The 17,580-nt window shown below is 42.1% G+C and overlaps 1 protein-coding gene across 1 annotated transcript in view; it reads right to left on the reverse strand.

Annotated features, from left to right (window-relative positions):
* TENM4 (teneurin transmembrane protein 4) overlaps positions 1 to 17,580 on the reverse strand; it is a 613,887-nt gene that overhangs the window by 226,789 nt on the left and 369,518 nt on the right. Inside the window, exon 9 of the mRNA XM_006882894.1 lies at positions 16,056 to 16,266. Within this exon, the coding sequence (XP_006882956.1) occupies positions 16,056 to 16,266 (211 nt within the window). The remainder of the gene's footprint in view (positions 1 to 16,055; positions 16,267 to 17,580) is intronic.

Consider the following 17,580-nt stretch of genomic DNA (forward strand, 5'->3'; position numbering starts at 1 on the left):
CTCAAGGACTAATGAAGGAAGAAGCCCAAATTACACTGAAGGTATAAGAAAAATACAATGTTCCTAGAATCGACACAATATGGTATAATTGAGATGTTTCAACAAATGGAAGCAGCACTGGCCGTGTTTACATATCCATGACAAGAGATTTTTTAATAGGGCTAACCAGGTGTGAAAAGAGCAAGGGCCATGTGAAGACAGTCATATCTGACCTTTACCAGCTTCACAAAGGGGCGGTATCCCCAGCAACAACATTAGCAACATGCGGTCAGACATGTCTCCCAAGCTCCAGTACCTCATTCTTACTGCTTTACTGAATCCAGCTTCCCAAGTGACAGTTCACAGACCACACAGGACCATACTGGGAAAGTCGAAGGGCTATTAATTCAGGTTAGTAGCAGAATACAGTCAGGACAGCTGGTGGGGGGGCGTACGACAAGGTACATCAGTGTTGATGTTAGATAGACTTTGGCTCAAAGCAGAGAACACCATTTTATATTGGAGTCTGCGGTGTTTGACTTCATTACTTACAGTACTTCAAGTCCGCTTCATTTTCAGCAGGCTAGATAGTGTCATCTGCATACTGAAAGTTGTTAATGAATGCTTTTAAACTCTTGTATCACTTTCTTTTTCCATATAATCCTGCATCTCAGATTATTTTCTCAGCATATAAATTGCATGATGATGGTGAAAGGATACAACCGCTATCTACATCATTCCTAATTTTAAACCATGCATTATCTCCGCGTTCTGTTTGAACATGGTTCCACACCGCAGACTCCAATATAAAATGCACTAAGGTGCACCTACCTGACTGGAACCATGGCATTTTCAATCACCTCATCTGCATGTGGCAGTTGGACAATGAATAAGAAATACCAAAGAAGAACTGGTGCATTTGAATGGTGGTGCTGGTGCAGAATATTGGATATCCCATGGAATTCCAAAAGGAAAAACTAACCTATCTTAGAAGGAGTGCAGCCAGAATGCTGCTTTGAGTCGAGAATGATGAGATTTGTCTCATATGCTTGGTAAAGCAGTGTCAGTGAAAACGAGGAAGACTCTCAATGGGATGGATTGATGTAGTTGCTGCTATTTCACTCCCTTGTACACAGGGTTGCTATGAGCCAGAGCCATCTTGATGGCACCTAACCACCACAAGCTGTATTACCAGCCTGTATTTTAATAATCTACACTTGTGTGATCTAGTGCTGTTATGAGGTGACTGCTACATAGAAGGATGACTACGCAGATCCAGGGTTAACTTAGCAAGGCAATCCAATGGTAGACAACACTCATGATACTCAGATCAGCAGGAATCCTGTTTGGTAGCTCTGGGACCTTAGGTGCTAAGGAGTCACAAAGGTAGTTCTAATTGACCAGCTGGTCTTTGGAAGATGGGCAACCTCTGAAAATCAGCTGGAGGGTCAGCTATGGGTCAGTTCAGATTTGACAGTGCACAACGGCAATGACCACTCTCCAACTTACCTTATCTTTTCTCATCTCTACCTCTCTCTCCTTGTTTTACTGGAAGCAATATTTCTCCTTATTTCCTAGGCCCATCTGCCTCCTGCTCCCCATCCTGTCTCTCACCGCCTTCCATCAATCATCTCCCTTTTCTCCTGGACTTCATAATCTCTCCTGGCTCCTTTCCCAAAGCTGACAACCATTCAGTGGTCTTCTACCTTATAGAAACCCTTCCTTGAACTTGCCTCCTCCTCAGATTATGCCATCTGTCTCCTCTTCTCAGTCTAGAAGGAGCTGTTTCAACTCTACACCTTGCATTTCTAGAAGGAGCTGTTTCAACTCTACACCTTGCATTTCACTCCTGAACCCCTGCTGGCCTTGCTTCCATCGGCATCCCAGAAGAAAATGCTTCCACTGAGATTACCAACGACCTCTGAATGATCACTTCCAGCGTAGTCCTAACCATCTCCCTAACTCTTACCTGAGGTTGAGCTCCGTGTTCTCCTACCTTGCTCTCCTGAATACCGGGGTTCTACCTTTGACTCCTCACTCCTCAGTTTATAAGCCATCTCAAGTACTTTCCTTCTTCCCTTACTCACTGACACTTTAGTGTGTTCATTGAGATTCCTTCTTCGATTCAGAGGTGCATCTAGACCTCTGAAACTAGACCTATTTATCCAACTGTTGACTGTCAACTGCCAACAAGTAGCATTCACTTTGAAATTCTAATGTCAGTTTGAGACTAATATGAACTTAATTACAACTGCCTTGCCTCAAGAAACACACTTTGTTATTTCTTAACTTTACTAATGATATTACCATTTATTTAAACACCAAGATTAAAACCTCAGAGGTTTTCAGAGGCTGTAAATTGCATGAGAGGGAAATGGCTCATCTTTCTCCCACAGAGGAGATCTCCACTGGGCATCTGAACGGCTGCCTTTTAGTTGATTGTGCAAGTCTCTACCCAACAGGCTGCCCGAGCTCCAATACCAGAGTCACAATTTGGTCAAGAAAATTAGTCTGTAATACCCTAAAAGGCATCCTTTCCTTCATGCAGAAGCAGCAGGCTATGCCTCAGTTCAGGTCCTTTTCTCTATTCTATTTCTACTAGCTACTAAAATAGTCTTCCATTGGCCTGACAAACCAACAAGTTTTGTATACTACTATCTAAGAGATCTATCCAAAGCTCAATCATGATACATTTTTGTTTACAACTTATCATATACTCTCATTACCTTCATCACCAAGCTGTACTTCAAAGCTGGTCTGCAAGCCTCTTTTCAGGATGGTTCAACCTCATTTTCCAGGCTCTTCTGTGGCAGTGTTTCTATGTCTTCCATGTCCCCCAGTCTCTAAATCACTAGGCACTCTTACAAATATGGGTGTCCTCAGACTATGATTCAAATGGGTGTCCATGCAGACTAAGATTTAAGTTCTAAACTCCTCACTGAATGGGTGCATCATTTCTGCTTACTGATCTAGGGAGAGTAGTCTCCTCTTACAAAGATTTAAGGTCTCGGAAACCTTAAGACCTCAGAAACCTTTGGGAGGGTGCTAGGAGTGGAAATTAACCTTCTGCAATGGATTTGGAAACCATTTAAACACTCTCAACTTTACTATCCCCTAGAGAAAGTAAAGTCTGTCTTATATACCTATTATAAGTGTTTGAAAGAGTTTATGTAAAGTATCCAGGATAATACTAGCATAGAGTACAGTATGTGGTGTAGTCAGCTGCCATCAGGTCAGCCTCCAACTGTTGGCAACCTCAAGTACAGTGGGATGAAATGCTGCCCAGTCCTGAGCCACCTCTATGATCAGTTAAGAGTGTGGGTCACTGTTATCCACAGGGCTTACACCGACTGAGTTTTAGAAGTAGATTGCCAGCCCTTTCTTTCTAGTCGATTGCTGTCTGGGCTCTTCACTGAAATGTCTTTAGCTTCATAGCAATAAGCAAGCACCAATAAAAGGCAAAATGGAAGTGTTGTAAATGAGGTGACTTAACGGCAATTTCTTTAGGGGTGATGAAAATGTTTTGGAAACGAAACAGAGGTAGTGGCTATGTAACAATGTGAAACCATGAAATGCTGCTGAATTGTGTCTATAAAAATGCTATGTTTATTTTATGTAAATTTCACCTCAATTTTAAAAGCAAGTATGTGGAGTACCTACCAAGAATCATTGCTCATCAAGGTCTCAAAATTAAGTTTTATTTTTAGTTTAGAAGTGAGTTGGTTGCTGAAGTCCCAGAGCTCAGAAATAGTATAGGCAGAATTCAAACCTAGGTCTGGTTGACTCCAAAGTCTCTGCCCTTTCTTTGTGTCATGCTGCCTTTCTGGCCACGGCTTAGCTTCTGGACTATCTCTCTATCTCTGAAAACCTCAGCTATCTACTACGAGTAGAAATTCATAAGTTAACTGCAACTGGGTTATTCCTGAGAGGGTGTTACCGAATAGGAGGGCATGCGTTGAATCAGGTCCCACATATCAGTGGTACTATGAAGGGAAGAAAAAAGATCACAATGTAAGAACCTTCTTAAAGGAGAACAGCCAGCTGGAGAGGTGGACATGGACAACTGATAGAGGAAAGGGCTATCAGAAAAGAAACATTGAATAAACAGACATAAAAATGAAATTGGCACTTAAAGACAGCCTCTATTGGAAACTCCAACCTTTCTGTAGTAGTGAATAACAGGTCTGAGTGTTATTTAAACACAGCGAAGGAATGTCATATGGCTGTTGATGGCCAGCACAGTTATTTCCATTATTATTACTGTTGGGTGCTGTCAGTTGATTTTGACTGACAGCGACCCCATATGACAGTGGTAAGAAGGTGCACTGCAATCCCAAAGGCACGTGGTTCTAATCTACCAGTTACTCCTGGGGTGAAGGACAAGAGTTTCCGCTTGTGGGATTTACTGACTCTGAAAACCTGCTGCAGGTCAGCTGTGAGTCAGTTCTGGCTCGACAGCACACAACGACAACGACAATCTTCATGAGAGCAGATTGTCAGGTCTTCTTCCTACAGAGGGGCAGCACAAGAGAGGAAGACCCTCGATGAGATGGATCAATTCAGTGACTGGGGTAATGGGAGTAGGTGTGTCAGAGACAATGAGGTTGGCACAGGATAGAGCAGGGTTCAGGGCTGTTGTACATAGGGTCGCTACGAGTCATGGGCGACTCGATAGCACATAACAACAACAACAACAATAATGTTGCTGTTGTATTGTCGATCTGAGTTTTATAATTAGGGACCTTGAATTTTTCCCTCAGATTATCTTTTTGTTAAGGAACCTGAACTCTGAATTGCTAACCAAGCTCTACTACTTCCTAGTAGATCTCTGAGCTTCAATTTCTCCATCTCTATCATGGAATAAAGCATAATCTAACAGTGCATGGAAACCAAGTGGCAATTCACTGAGCACAGTACCTGTCTGAGTGCTCAATCAATGAATGATCATAATTAGGATCTTGGTTCTGCCACTTGGTGGCTGTGTAACCCTGAACAATCCATACGAATCCTCTAAGTCTTCACTTCCTCATCTTTAAAAGTGTGATAATTAGGTAAATAAAAGGACTGAGAAGGCTCTTGGGATAACAGGTCTTAAAATGACACACACATAAACCAAATGTGAAATAGAGGCTCTCGGGATGGAGACTGGAAGGTGGCTGAAATACTGAATGAAACAGAGCAGCCGTAAACTGTACTTTTCCCACTGAACTCCTGCCAGCCTGTTGGTCCGGTCTCAGCCTCGTGCAAACTCTGATCTTTACAATCACCTTTGCCAGATGCAAGTCTTCGCCCATCCCTAAAACTGACCATTCTTCAGTCATTTTCTTTTCATTCCTAAACCACTCATCTTCACGTGACAGTCCATAGCTCAGTTCTGTGGTTTCTATTTGTTTCCAGTGTTTCTTTATAATCCAGTACAGCATCAGTCCCTGCCTAGATTACTGTTAATGCTAGGTGTCATCAGGATGACTATGACTCTACGTGACCCTATGAACAACACATCTGAAATTTGCCCTCTGATCTGCTTGAGTCCATTGTTACAGTCGCTGTGTTAATTCATCTTGTGGAGTGAGTGTCTTTTCTTCTTTCTCTGACCCTCCACTTTTTTCAGCATGGTTTCCTTTTCCAAAATGTCACCATCCTAGTCTCTAAGGAGAACCCTGGTTTCACTCCCTCCAAGACACACCTATTTGATATTTTGGCGTTCATGAGATATTCAGTACTATTCTCCAACACCACTACTCAAAGGCATATTTTTTTTCTACTGTTGTCTTTACTCATTATCCAACTTTCAGATGTATTAGGAAGTCAATGAAAAGACCATGGCTTGGATCAGGCATACATCAGTCTTTAAACTGACAACTTTTTGTTTGAACATCTTTGAAAGCAGATTTTCCTGATGCAACACACCTTTTGATTTCTAACCTGCATGTTGATTATGGATCCAAGTAAAATGAAATCATTGACAACTTTAATCTTTTCTCCACCTATCACAATGTTAACTATCAGTCTAGTGGTAAAGATTATTTTCTTGGCATTGGGATGTGACCCATATTGAAGGGGGCAGTCTTTGAGCCTCTGTTGCAAGCATCTCAGGTCCTCTTCTTGGCTTTCAGCAAGCAAGGTTGTACCATCTGCATAGCCCAAGTTGTTGGTGAACCTTCCTCTGATTCAGATGCCACATTCTTCTTCATAAAGTCCAGCCTTTCTAATGATTTGTTGTAGAATAATTTTCTAGACTGCTGTAGACTACTCTAAAGTATTTTAGGCTTCTAAAGAATCCTTCCAATGGTTTCTCATGTCACATAGCTGGAATAAACCATGAAATATGTGAACTGGATCAAGTAATTTTTTCTTCTAGTACAGTTTGAGTCCTGGCTGGTTACCTTCTCAGCTGAAGCTGACCCCGTTCTGCTCTTTGGTCCCACACTCTGCAGTGTGGTGATCTTAAAGTCCCAAGCTTGTGTTGATCCCAGGACCGTTGCAAATGTTTATTCTGCTTGATGCAGTCTTCCTTTACATCTTTTAACTGCTCACTTCCTATTGAAATCTTTCAGAAGCCTGGGTGGCTCACACCTGGTGGTTAAGCTTTGCTTTTCTAACTGCAATGTTGTGATTCAGACCCACTTGTCACCCAGTGGGAGAGGTAGATGCAGTGATCTGCTCCTAAAACTTCTATCAGGAGAGGAAGCACAGCAATTTTGTATACCACTGAATACTGAATACTTACTCAAGATATGGTTTATAAAAGGGGATTAATAAATGCTTGTTGAATGAACACAGACTACAGGAATAGATGTGGTATGTAGCTTTGGGTCCAACCTAGTATCTACCCCCCTGGATGTGTTCCTTTAAATATCAATCAATAAGTTTTGAGGCTTTTTTTTAAAAAAAAAACAAAACAACCAAACCCTGATCTTGACCCGAACTTTAACCTCCTCCTTATTTATATGGAACACTTGTTTTTTCCCACCTGCCTTATTTACCTTAAGGGCCCATGAAAGCCTATGGGGCAAGCACTACGTCCGGTCCAGGGTCTGGCACATAGTCAAGGGGCTCTCAATGAATATTTGTGCAGCCAAACAGACTCAAACAACCTACTGAAGACAGTATTAGTTGCTGTTTCTCTTCTTTTGTGGACATCCACATTTCATTCAGAAAGCTAACCTGGTACTCTAAAGACATTTGCTTCCTCAAACTTTCTTACAGCTCTGAATGTCCCAGTGACATGGCGCTCAATGTCTTAAGAAATTACTTGCTTTTCCCTTTTATTTTTACTGCCTGGTAGGCAGACATGCATCCTGGAGAAGCAACATTGGATGACCATGAGATGGCGAGCATGAAAACACAATGCCAAGCTGAGGATGGCAGAGCACAAAGGTGCTGAGAGGCTGGTGCCTGACTCAGGTACTGGATTATTTACTGCACTAGCCAGGACAGACACACCCTAGACGAACGCTGCCCAAGACAATGGAAAGCCCATTGAGTCATCACTGTAGCTGGAATTTTGAAAATTTGCATATTAAACATATTTCTAACTTCCCCACTTAGAAACATGCTTTTATTGTTTGCCCGCAAGTGTGTCTTTGGCCATCTTTTCTTCCTCTTTGCCCTTCAGGTTCTTGGGAGACAATTCAGAGGATTCAGCAGTCTAAGATAGAGTACCAAAGGTAGCAGAGAGGCTAGAAGGGGTGATGGGATTCATGCTGTAACATCTTCTCTGACCAGAGACAGCTGCTGCCAGGGCAGGCCTCAGGGCCTGCAGACACGGTGCTCGGTGTCCCAAGCTCTATCCCACTCAACAGATTTTTGGCCATGGTCTGTCTCCAATGTGCTGACTCGCACTCTCCCTCAGCATACAATTTCATTCCATCAGGCTGAGGTGAATACATGGGGCACTTATCAAAAAAAAGTGTTTCCATTAGAAATTTCACAAAGTGCTGTCAATGTCATTTACCAGAAGGTTAGTCTATTATTGAGAGAACTTCAATGCTGTATTAGGTCTTATAAGTCAGAGAAAGGGGGTGGGGGGGCTTATTAAAATAAAAATCACTCTATAATTACATCTTTCCATTTTTAGGCTATTGTTGGGGCTTTTTTAAGGTAGTATAGGTTTTCATATAAATTACAAACTACAGTGTCAAGAATTTTCCTTTCTACTTTCTTGACCATGCACTCAGAGGCTAATAAACCACTGTGGTTAGGTGTGGTCCAGGGGGTTCTGACTCCTAGCAATCCTCTGAACCACAGAATGATACACGGAGGTCTGGGACCGTCTTCACAGCCACACTGCCGCCATTGAGCCTGTCGTAGCCACTGTGCTAATCCAGCTCATTTAGGAACTTCCTCTACTTTACCAAGCATGACGGCCCCTTCCAATAAACTGCCTAAAGTATGGAAGATGAAGTCTCACCATCCTTGCTTCTAGGGACATGCTGGCTGTCCTTCTAGGAGAGATTTGTTCATTCCTCGGGCAGTCCATAATACTCAAGAGTTTCGCTCTGTCAAGCTTGGTAGTGCAGTAAGCAATAAATGTTGGAGAGGGCGTGGAGAGGTGGGGACTCTCATATACTGTTGGTGGGACTGTAAAATGGTACAGCCACTCGGGAAGACAGTTTGGTGTTTCCTCAAAAAGTTGAATACAGGAATTCCTTATGACCCAGTTATTCCACTACTAGCAATATACCCCAAGGAAATTAGAACTGAGACTCAAATGGAGATTTGTACACCCAAGTTTAGAGCAGCATTATTCACCATTGCAAGAACATGGAAACAGCCTAAATATCCAACCACAACAAAACAGATTGAGAAATTGTGGCACATTCACATGATGGGATACTAGGCAGCACTCAGGAGCAATGACTGAAAAAAACTTGGGAGAGACCGGAGAGGAGTAGGCTGAGTGAACAAATACTGCCTATATAAAAGTAGAAGTATAACTAGTAAAGCATGTATGGAGACCAAAGCGGGAAGGGGTGGGAATTCACGAGTGAGGATGGGTAGGGGCAAAACCACAAGGTTGCAGTTTGATGGGTGAGTGGAGGGAAGGGCTAAAGGAAATGGGAAGGATCCGGCAGGGACCTGAGAAGACAGAGTAATGAAATCCAATGGTGATTAATTTTATAAAGCATAATGCATGGGAATGATTGCATGAAACATGATATGAATGAAGAATAGTGTGAAACACAATGTATACAAATTTTGTAAGCAAACCTATACTTTAAAAAAATAGTTTTGCCATAACAATGCAAAAGAAATACAGAAACAGCACTGTCTGGTGATCTTTGATCAATCATAAGACCCAATTTGGGTGACCCTTCAAAGATAGACACTTAAATACTAGTAACTAGGCATATCAAAGAAAGAAGAGATACAGGTCATACGGGAATGAGATGGAAAAATCCCAGTGTCACTGATCCAATCCTTGTGTAGTTCCTCTCTCTCTTTACCCCTCTTTCCTTCTCTCCAGCCCCAACTCCCTGCAATCACCAAGTTCAATCCTAGTAGCCTCTTCAGATTTCACAAATTAATGCTCCTGTTCTGGGTGTAATAAGATAAACCCTCTGGCTTTAATGATATTAGTTCCTTGCTTAAAAGCCTGCAATAGAAACCAATACTCAGTGAGCACATTTTTCCCCATTTAAGGCTCTCTCTCCACAATAACTCATGTCTTCCTTTCAGGACATCAAGTGTTCTAGGCAACCAGCACTGCTGGCTCGTCATAACCAGCTCTCCATCGTCTGCCTGAGTACGTTCTCTTTATGCTGTTTCCTCTCCCGAGAATGATTTCCTTAATGCTCCCCTCCTGTTTTTCTTCTTTAAGTGTGAAAAGTCTACCCTAACTGCCCTCTTTTTTTTTTTAATTTGATATTTGTTTGCATACAGATTTTATTTTATATTGATTTGAATACAAAATTCATATACATTGTATTTCACACATTCCTTCGTTTACATTGTGTTTCATATGATCATTCCCATACACTGTGTTTCATAAACTTAATCACCACTGATCTATGCACACCATTATGCTGTCTCTTCAGGTCTCCTCTGGATTTTTCCTGATTCCTTCCCCACCTTCCTCCGCCCATGTCCTACCTGCCTTCTCCTTCCTCCAGCCCTCATGGTACTTTGATCCTCCAAAGAGGTCTTTTCTTGCTTTTTTTGTTTTTGTTTAGTGGCAAATGCTTAAATAGTTCATCTTCCTTAATCTAGACCATAAGCCACTTTTGCCATAAATGTTACCATGCCTTCTTCATTCTTAGCATGGGAAAGGGTATGTAGGGATGTATTATTTGTTAGAACAAGGAAGGAAGGAGGGAAGGAAAGAAGAGAAGAAGGAGGAAGGAAAGGCAGGGATGAGACCAGCAAGAAGGAGCCAAATCAGCATGCAGCCATTGAAAATGCAAACATCAGTTTACAAAGACAGTCTGGGCCTGAATGAAGTGACTTTTCCCTTCAGAACAAGGCACACTTCTCACACAAAAATTTTCCCAGTCCCTCTGTTTTGTCACAATAATTCTCATTCCCTTTCTTTAGCTTTCTATATCCACTGTGTAGGGGTTGGACAGGACGGGGTCTGGGGAGGGGCACCTCTGTTATTTTGCACTTTGGCTCACATTGCTGCAATGTCAAGCTGATTGACTGTCCTTTTTTGGCTTCAGCATCAACCAAAATGAAAAACAAGATGCTGTCTGGAGACCCTAAATGCTCCCATACTGACTCGTCAAACCTTGAGGTTATAAAGAAGGAGCCCTGGTGGTACAGCGGTTAGGCAGCCAACTGCTAAATTTCTCTGCAGGGGTAATACAGCAGCCTACTTCCATAAAGACGTACAGGCCCAGAAACCCTCGGGGTGGCTCTGCTCTGCCTCTGGTGATTACTCTGTCAGAACTGCCTTTCAGGAAGCAAGTAGGGCTATACACAATGTACAAAGAGGTACTTTTAAAGCCTTATGTGATAAGATTTCATTTTCTTTTAAACAATTCTCAAGAAAATTTCTGGGTTGATGTTAGATGATTACTTATAATTGGAGGCAGATTAACAGGAATGGGGGATGCACACAGGGTTATATTCCATTTAAAATAAACAGAAATAAAATAGCTAGAAGTAACCATGCCACATAGCAGGACACTGTGGTGTACTAGAGAGAGTTTAGGCTTTGGAGATCACATTTCTATCTTAGCTCTGTCCTTTCTAGGTGTATAACCTTGGACAAGTCAATGAAACTCTTTGAGACTCAATTTCTTCATCTGTAAAGTTCAGATCAAAATTGTCCAAGCTTCCTGGAAGGCTTAAACAACAAACATAAAGGAACTTCGTGGTTCCTCAACAAACAGGAGGTGTTCTGTAAATATTTACTGAATGAATGAATAACTGGAAATCAGAAGTTAGAGTACTACCAGGAAAGGAGATTTATTCTGAGAAAAACGTAGATATAGAGGCACTATTTTTGGTGTTAGGGTTAGACAGATATAAATTCAAACTCCAGCTTTTCTCTTAACATCTCTGCAATTTTCTCCTCTGTAATGGGGTGGGTGAAAAGGAAAAATAACAATAGTCACCTCACCTTAGGTTTAAGAAATGTGTGTGAAAATCCTTCCTAAATTGCTATAATTTAATTACATTTTAGCTATTGGTATACATCACATGTCACCTCAGCATATGAATTAGTAAAAATCCTGGGTCCCTACTATATAACGGCACACAGAACAAAAATTGTACCACCCTTCTAGATCTTCACGTGGAAGGTAAAGGCTCATAATTTTCATGTTCTACTTTAAAATTGCCCGTGTGTGTGTGTGTGTGTGTGTGTGTGTGTGTGTGTACGCGCGCGCGCGCGCGCGTGTATGTGTTAAAGAGAGAGAGACTGCATCTTGTAAGAGGGGTCCTTGTCAACTTCAGGTTTCTGAGTGTGTGTATATTTGTGTACACAGTTTGCAAAGTCCTTTAACTTTTTTTCCCCAAGGCAAAAGATAAACTCATTTCAAATCATCAGCTGGATTGCATTAAATGGAGGGCAAACCAAAAAAGGTACACAATATAGCCATTTGTTAAATTAAACACAATTATTCCTCCTGTTACTTAATTACAAGCAGACATAAATACTTTGGATTCTGACATCTCTGATCTGTTGAAATTTTAGATCTGGATTTCAACATGTAATGAAGGGAGGGTCATATTCCAATTTGTGTGTTAAGCAAACCTGAGAGTTACAATTGTATATCGGGACTATAATGACTTCACTAAAACAAGACCTAAACTTTTAATTAACCTGCCAAGACAAATTACAACTCATAGCTCACAGGTAACGATCACAGACAGCTGAGACTCAGTGCCAGAGACTCTTGGGGAGAGAGGGATTAATAGTAGCATCAGCATTGTTCTGTTTTTGCATTAAAAGACAGGGGAAAAAAGTTATTCATTAAACGATCACTGTAGTTTGAAGGGAGACAAGCAAGGAGGTCAGAGAGGCAGCAAGACAAAGAGAAAGGTGGGAGGAGGAAGAGGTTGGGAGAGCATAGTAACAGCTTCTGCTTATTGTCTGCTTATGGTGTTCCACAAGCCTGTACCAAATCCTTTAGAGTTTAAAAGTACTACTATTATTATTATTCCATTTTCAGAAAAGAAAAAAGAAGTTCGGAGAGGTGTCATGTCTACCCATGGCCACAGTTACAATAGGAGACAGTAAGGGCAGGGAGCAATGGAACCAGTCTGTGTAACAACTATTTTTTTTCAAAGCTCAGATGACAGACCACCAGGATGAGGATCACCTGACTATACCTCAGATCTTCGGAACTGTAATTTCTGAGGAAAAAGCCAAAAATTTGGATTTTTAACTGTTTTCCCATGTGGTTATTTCAGTTGTATCTTACCCACGAGGTATTCTAACCCCAACTACACAAAACATGGGCTACCAAGCAGAAGCTCAGGGATGCCAGGGAACTGGTTAAGATCCAGACGCTCTGACCTCCTCAAAACATGCTGCATTTTGACAAGACCTCCAAGTGATGCTTAAGTCTAAACAACACTGAATGGCTTATTTGTTATAAAGGACATTAAAGGGTTAAGGGAGGTGGAGATTGGTTTCATCATTGAGGTGAGAAGGAAGGAACCAGAGGGAAAAGCAAGATTGGCTTCTTAATTATGACAAAACAGGCTAGCAAGCTCTGACAAGCCGAGAGCTGGCAGAGGTGTCTTACTGTCCCTGCATTTTATTTCTTTCTCCAAGATTATTTTCCTCATTAAAAGTCACGTTCTTTGGAAGGCTGTGCGAATGACACTTTATATTTATTCTTAGTTATTAAAAATTCTTAAAATCTTAGCAATGTGAAGCGTGACAGGCTATGCTGCTTTGAATCATGGCTGGGAGAGATGGGGTCTCAGGGCCATGATGCCATTACTCAGGCTTGGCTAATGACCTCGTAATCACATCTATAAATTGAAGCCACTGTGTCCAGAAAGAGAAAGGAAATGGGATCTGGAGGCTGGAAAACTCCACAAGCTGACAGCCTAATTGATGATCTAGGCCAGAACTGGGATTTCCAGTGATGGGGAATGGGCCACCCTGCTGGTCTCTATGCCACCAGGAACCATGGGGCTGTAGCCTCAAGTTCCAGAATCCTGAGGACATCAAGAAGTAGGGAAATTCAGCTGAAAACACAAGTGACAGATATTCAGAACTGAACATTACTTTCTACTAGATAGATCTCAAAATGCAGCCTCCAGGATGGAACCAGGAGCATGGTACCACCAAGACCATGGCTGCTGAATCCTGCCAGTGGGGCTGGAGCAGAGGAGGCGACACTTATGCCCATCCCTTTATTAATTGAGTGATTAGTGTGTGCTGGGTACTGGGGTTGGTGTTGAGGCAGCAAAGAGGAATTTGTCAAAGTCCCTCTAGGCAGTCGAGCAGTCAGGACGGACATTTCCCAATCAAAGAAAGCACAAAGTGATCTATCCTGTATCAGAGCTGCCGGCCTAATGGCCTAGAAGTCTTTGTTTTATTTTATGAGTGGGGGGATATTATGGCATGAGACGCTTATTTCTCATGTTCTGCATTTAATTGAAAGGTATTCTCTATCTAGACACTGAGGGCAAAATTGCAGGAGGAAAACAGCCTGACATTGATCACTGGAGTTTAGAAGAAAGAACCCAACTCATACTAGATTGAGAGATTTTCATTAAACTCCGTTCTCAAGGTCAGAGAGACTCCTAGCCAAGAACTGAGACAAAAACTTTTCAGATGAACTTTCATGATCAGAAACTCTATCCCACATGTCCTGGTTAATGACATTTTTATTTTTCTGTTAGTTTCATTTTCCCATAGGAAATGAAATGCTGTGGGTTTCAAGTGCATAGAGGAAGATGAGACCATACTGTTTCTGGTATAATGTCAGAGAAAATATATTCTGACTGGAACCACTAAGTCCTCCATGTCCGACAGCAACTGTGATGATGTAAGGAGGAGACAGATTGCGTGGTATGTTTTGGTAAAGGAATTCTTTCAAACAGGTTCCTAAGCTATCCAGAGATTCACAAATGTCTGAGAGGCCAAAGAGCTGAGTGTGAACCATCAATGAAGTCTTCTTCTACTATCTGGGAAAGCTAAGGAGTTGAGCACGGAACTTTGAACTCGTTCAGCCCTGATTCAGCCATGACTGATGAAGTAACAGCAAACCAGACTTGAGTTTTTAAAACGTAAGTGAGCAGGAATGCTAACCAGAATACATCAATTTATAAGTCAAAGCCCTGCTAGACATTTAATCTCTCTCAGAAAAAAACAGACAGTGTGTACATTTCATAGCAATAAAATCTCTTGACACAGAGTTAAGAACAATGCCCAACTCAAAGATGGCAGCCAATAATGCAACTTTGAACGTGTGTCACTCACCATACGCTTCATAAGATGCCCCTGAAAGGACTCGCCACAATTCTCCTACTGTAGGTGTTTGACCCATGATTTATTTTTCCCATTCTAGATCACTTAAATGGAAAACTTCAGATCTGTTTCTGGTTTCATTTCACATATTACTAAATGTGTCATTGAATTTGTCAGTGCTAAACTGGTCTGAGTTGGTTGAAAGTCTTAGTTAAGTATTCATTCAAATCATGCTTGTCTAACACAGAACAAGAGTTACCATGGCATCAATCTCCATTCAGGTCAACCTCACTTGTAGAGCAGTAGCCCAGAGCAGAATGGATTCTGTTGGCTTGTGGGTGGCTGAATTTTCATGTGGAGGTCACCAGGTCTTTCTTCCAGGTGCCTCCTCGTGGACCCACACCTCCAATAGCACTGAACAGCTGAACCATTTGCGTGAATCTGTCAGATAGTTATTGGCAATTGTCATTGCATCAGCTCAACTCACGATAACCCCACATGTAGCAGAGTAGAACTGTTCACAGGGTTTCAAGGCTGTAGTCTTTTAGAAGCACGTTCGGTAGCCTATCTTCCAGCTCACACTGCCAACAGGTTCTAGTGCTTACATGTTGACAACACTCAGGGACCCTTGTCAGAGATTAGGACATGTCTGCTTATCCACAAAACTCTCTATGCTGATTGATTACATTGTTCATTCAGACATTTTCACTGCTATTCTCTTTCTCCAAGCCCTTATCTTTTCTTATTTTTCTCATCTGCCAAGCGTTGTTGGCTCCAAAAGCAAACAATAAATCAGAAAGTTGAACCAAGTGATACTTACGAAGACAAAGAGGTGTTAGAAAGAGGTGCCAAGATGAGAGATGCTGCCAACATGAGGCTGGTCATTCAGGATTCCTGTCTCATGTATCAGCTTATCCCTCAGTTTTTAAACAGAGTTACTGGTCCATATATCATACTACAGGTAACATGAGAAAGGCAGTGGGTGACAGCACAGGTGACAGCCTAGAATGCTCTTCCAGGCCCTCTAGTCAGTCTCTACCTTCATTATTTTGCATTTGGTGTCCACCCTTTATCCCTCAAGTCCTCTTGCCAGGAGGCATCCACAGTTCAGGGCAAGGAACACCCCAGCATCTTCAAGTGACCTCCCACCCAAAGAGACAATATTCCTGAAGGCCCCAGAGGGGTGGGACTTCCTTACCAATAGCAGTGGTGAGAAAAGAAACCACTTCAGACTCCTTGCCGTCATTGTAGAAAGCCAGGTGCCAGATTCCTGAATCCAAATACTGGATGAAGCCAGTCTCATGGCTAGAAGGGGGGACAACTCCTCGAGACTGGCGCTGAGGTCCCTCCAGGCTCCGTGCTTCCTGGGTGAGGAGCCTCCTTCCATCCAACAGCTCCACAAAATCAAACTAAAGGACAAAGAGAGCAGAGTTAACGGTGGATCTGCGGCATAATGTCAGCATGCTGCTCCAAGCTTCAGATGTGCAGAAGAACACAAATGAGAGAGCAAAGAGGCTAGCATCACCTGGAGCTTGATCACCCAATTCAAACTCTTTCTCAGATCTCACTGTGTCCACGATAATGTGCCCCCGACTCTCCCGAGGCTGCAGCATCACAAGTGGGTTCTTTTCCCACCTCATTTAGTTTACGTTTTGTTGTATGTGTGATGAATTTTCACCTGACTGAGCACGTACGAAGACAACCATGTGTTTTCAAGGACGGGCACACGATCAGAAACCTAACCATTTAATGACTGGCTGAACTCCATGCACATGACGAGGGGAACCTTAAGGGTCTAGGATGGAGACTTGGGCATTAGACCTGCTTTAAACATCAGCCATGGACAAATACAAATGTCATTCATAGCTGTCTTTCCTTTGTCAACAAGACTTTTCCAAATGTTCCAGTTTCAGGGAATATCGTTAGGTGAACTGCATTTGATTAGCTCAAAACTATACCAATAATTACATGTTGTGTTGAATAAAATTGATTTGAGGCGGTTAGTGTGAGGCTCAAGAGAAGTCAATCACGTCATGCTAATAATATACACAATGGGCACGTCTTACTGGCCTAGTAGCCAGTCAAATGAGCAGACTTCTTCCTCTCGAATTTATTCTCACTAGTGAAAATATATAAAGGTAAGAAGGCTAGACTAGTATGTTCATTCTATAAAGTTCTCAGGCCCCTAGACTTTATTTTTCTGATATTTCATCCCTACTAAGTAGATCTACCTGGTTGTTTGGGGGGGGTTTACTATCTAGCTTTAACTAAAAATCTTCCATAGCTGCTGGTCTAGGAAGACTTATATTTGGCCTGGGAATGCCTGACAGATGCCTACGGTTTATATGATTCCAACTTGAGTGCTGGGAGGAACTTGCACAAATCTCTGTTCTTTACCAATCATGGCTGGTGATTTGCCAATCACCCCGGACACATTTTACAGTGATCTGCCGTGCATGTGTGCGTGCTGTGTCTGAATAAATGTGTACACTTGAAACAGACAAGGAATTTAAGAGAGCTGGGAAGTTACACTCATTAGAGACTGCCCATTCCGAGCCAGGTCTTGTACCAACTGCTTAAGGAATGTTATTCTTCATCCTTCAGAGCAGCCTTGCAAAGTGAGTATTGTTATCATTTTACAGATTCAGAAACTTACTCTGTGAAGGTGAGAAATGGACCCAAGTCTACGTAACTGGTAACAACCAGGATTCAAATTCACTTCT

This window comes from Elephantulus edwardii, unplaced genomic scaffold, assembly GCF_000299155.1.
Source record: "Elephantulus edwardii isolate Elephantulus edwardi_28Jun2011 unplaced genomic scaffold, EleEdw1.0 scaffold00025, whole genome shotgun sequence".
NCBI classification, from domain to species: Eukaryota; Metazoa; Chordata; class Mammalia; order Macroscelidea; family Macroscelididae; genus Elephantulus; species Elephantulus edwardii.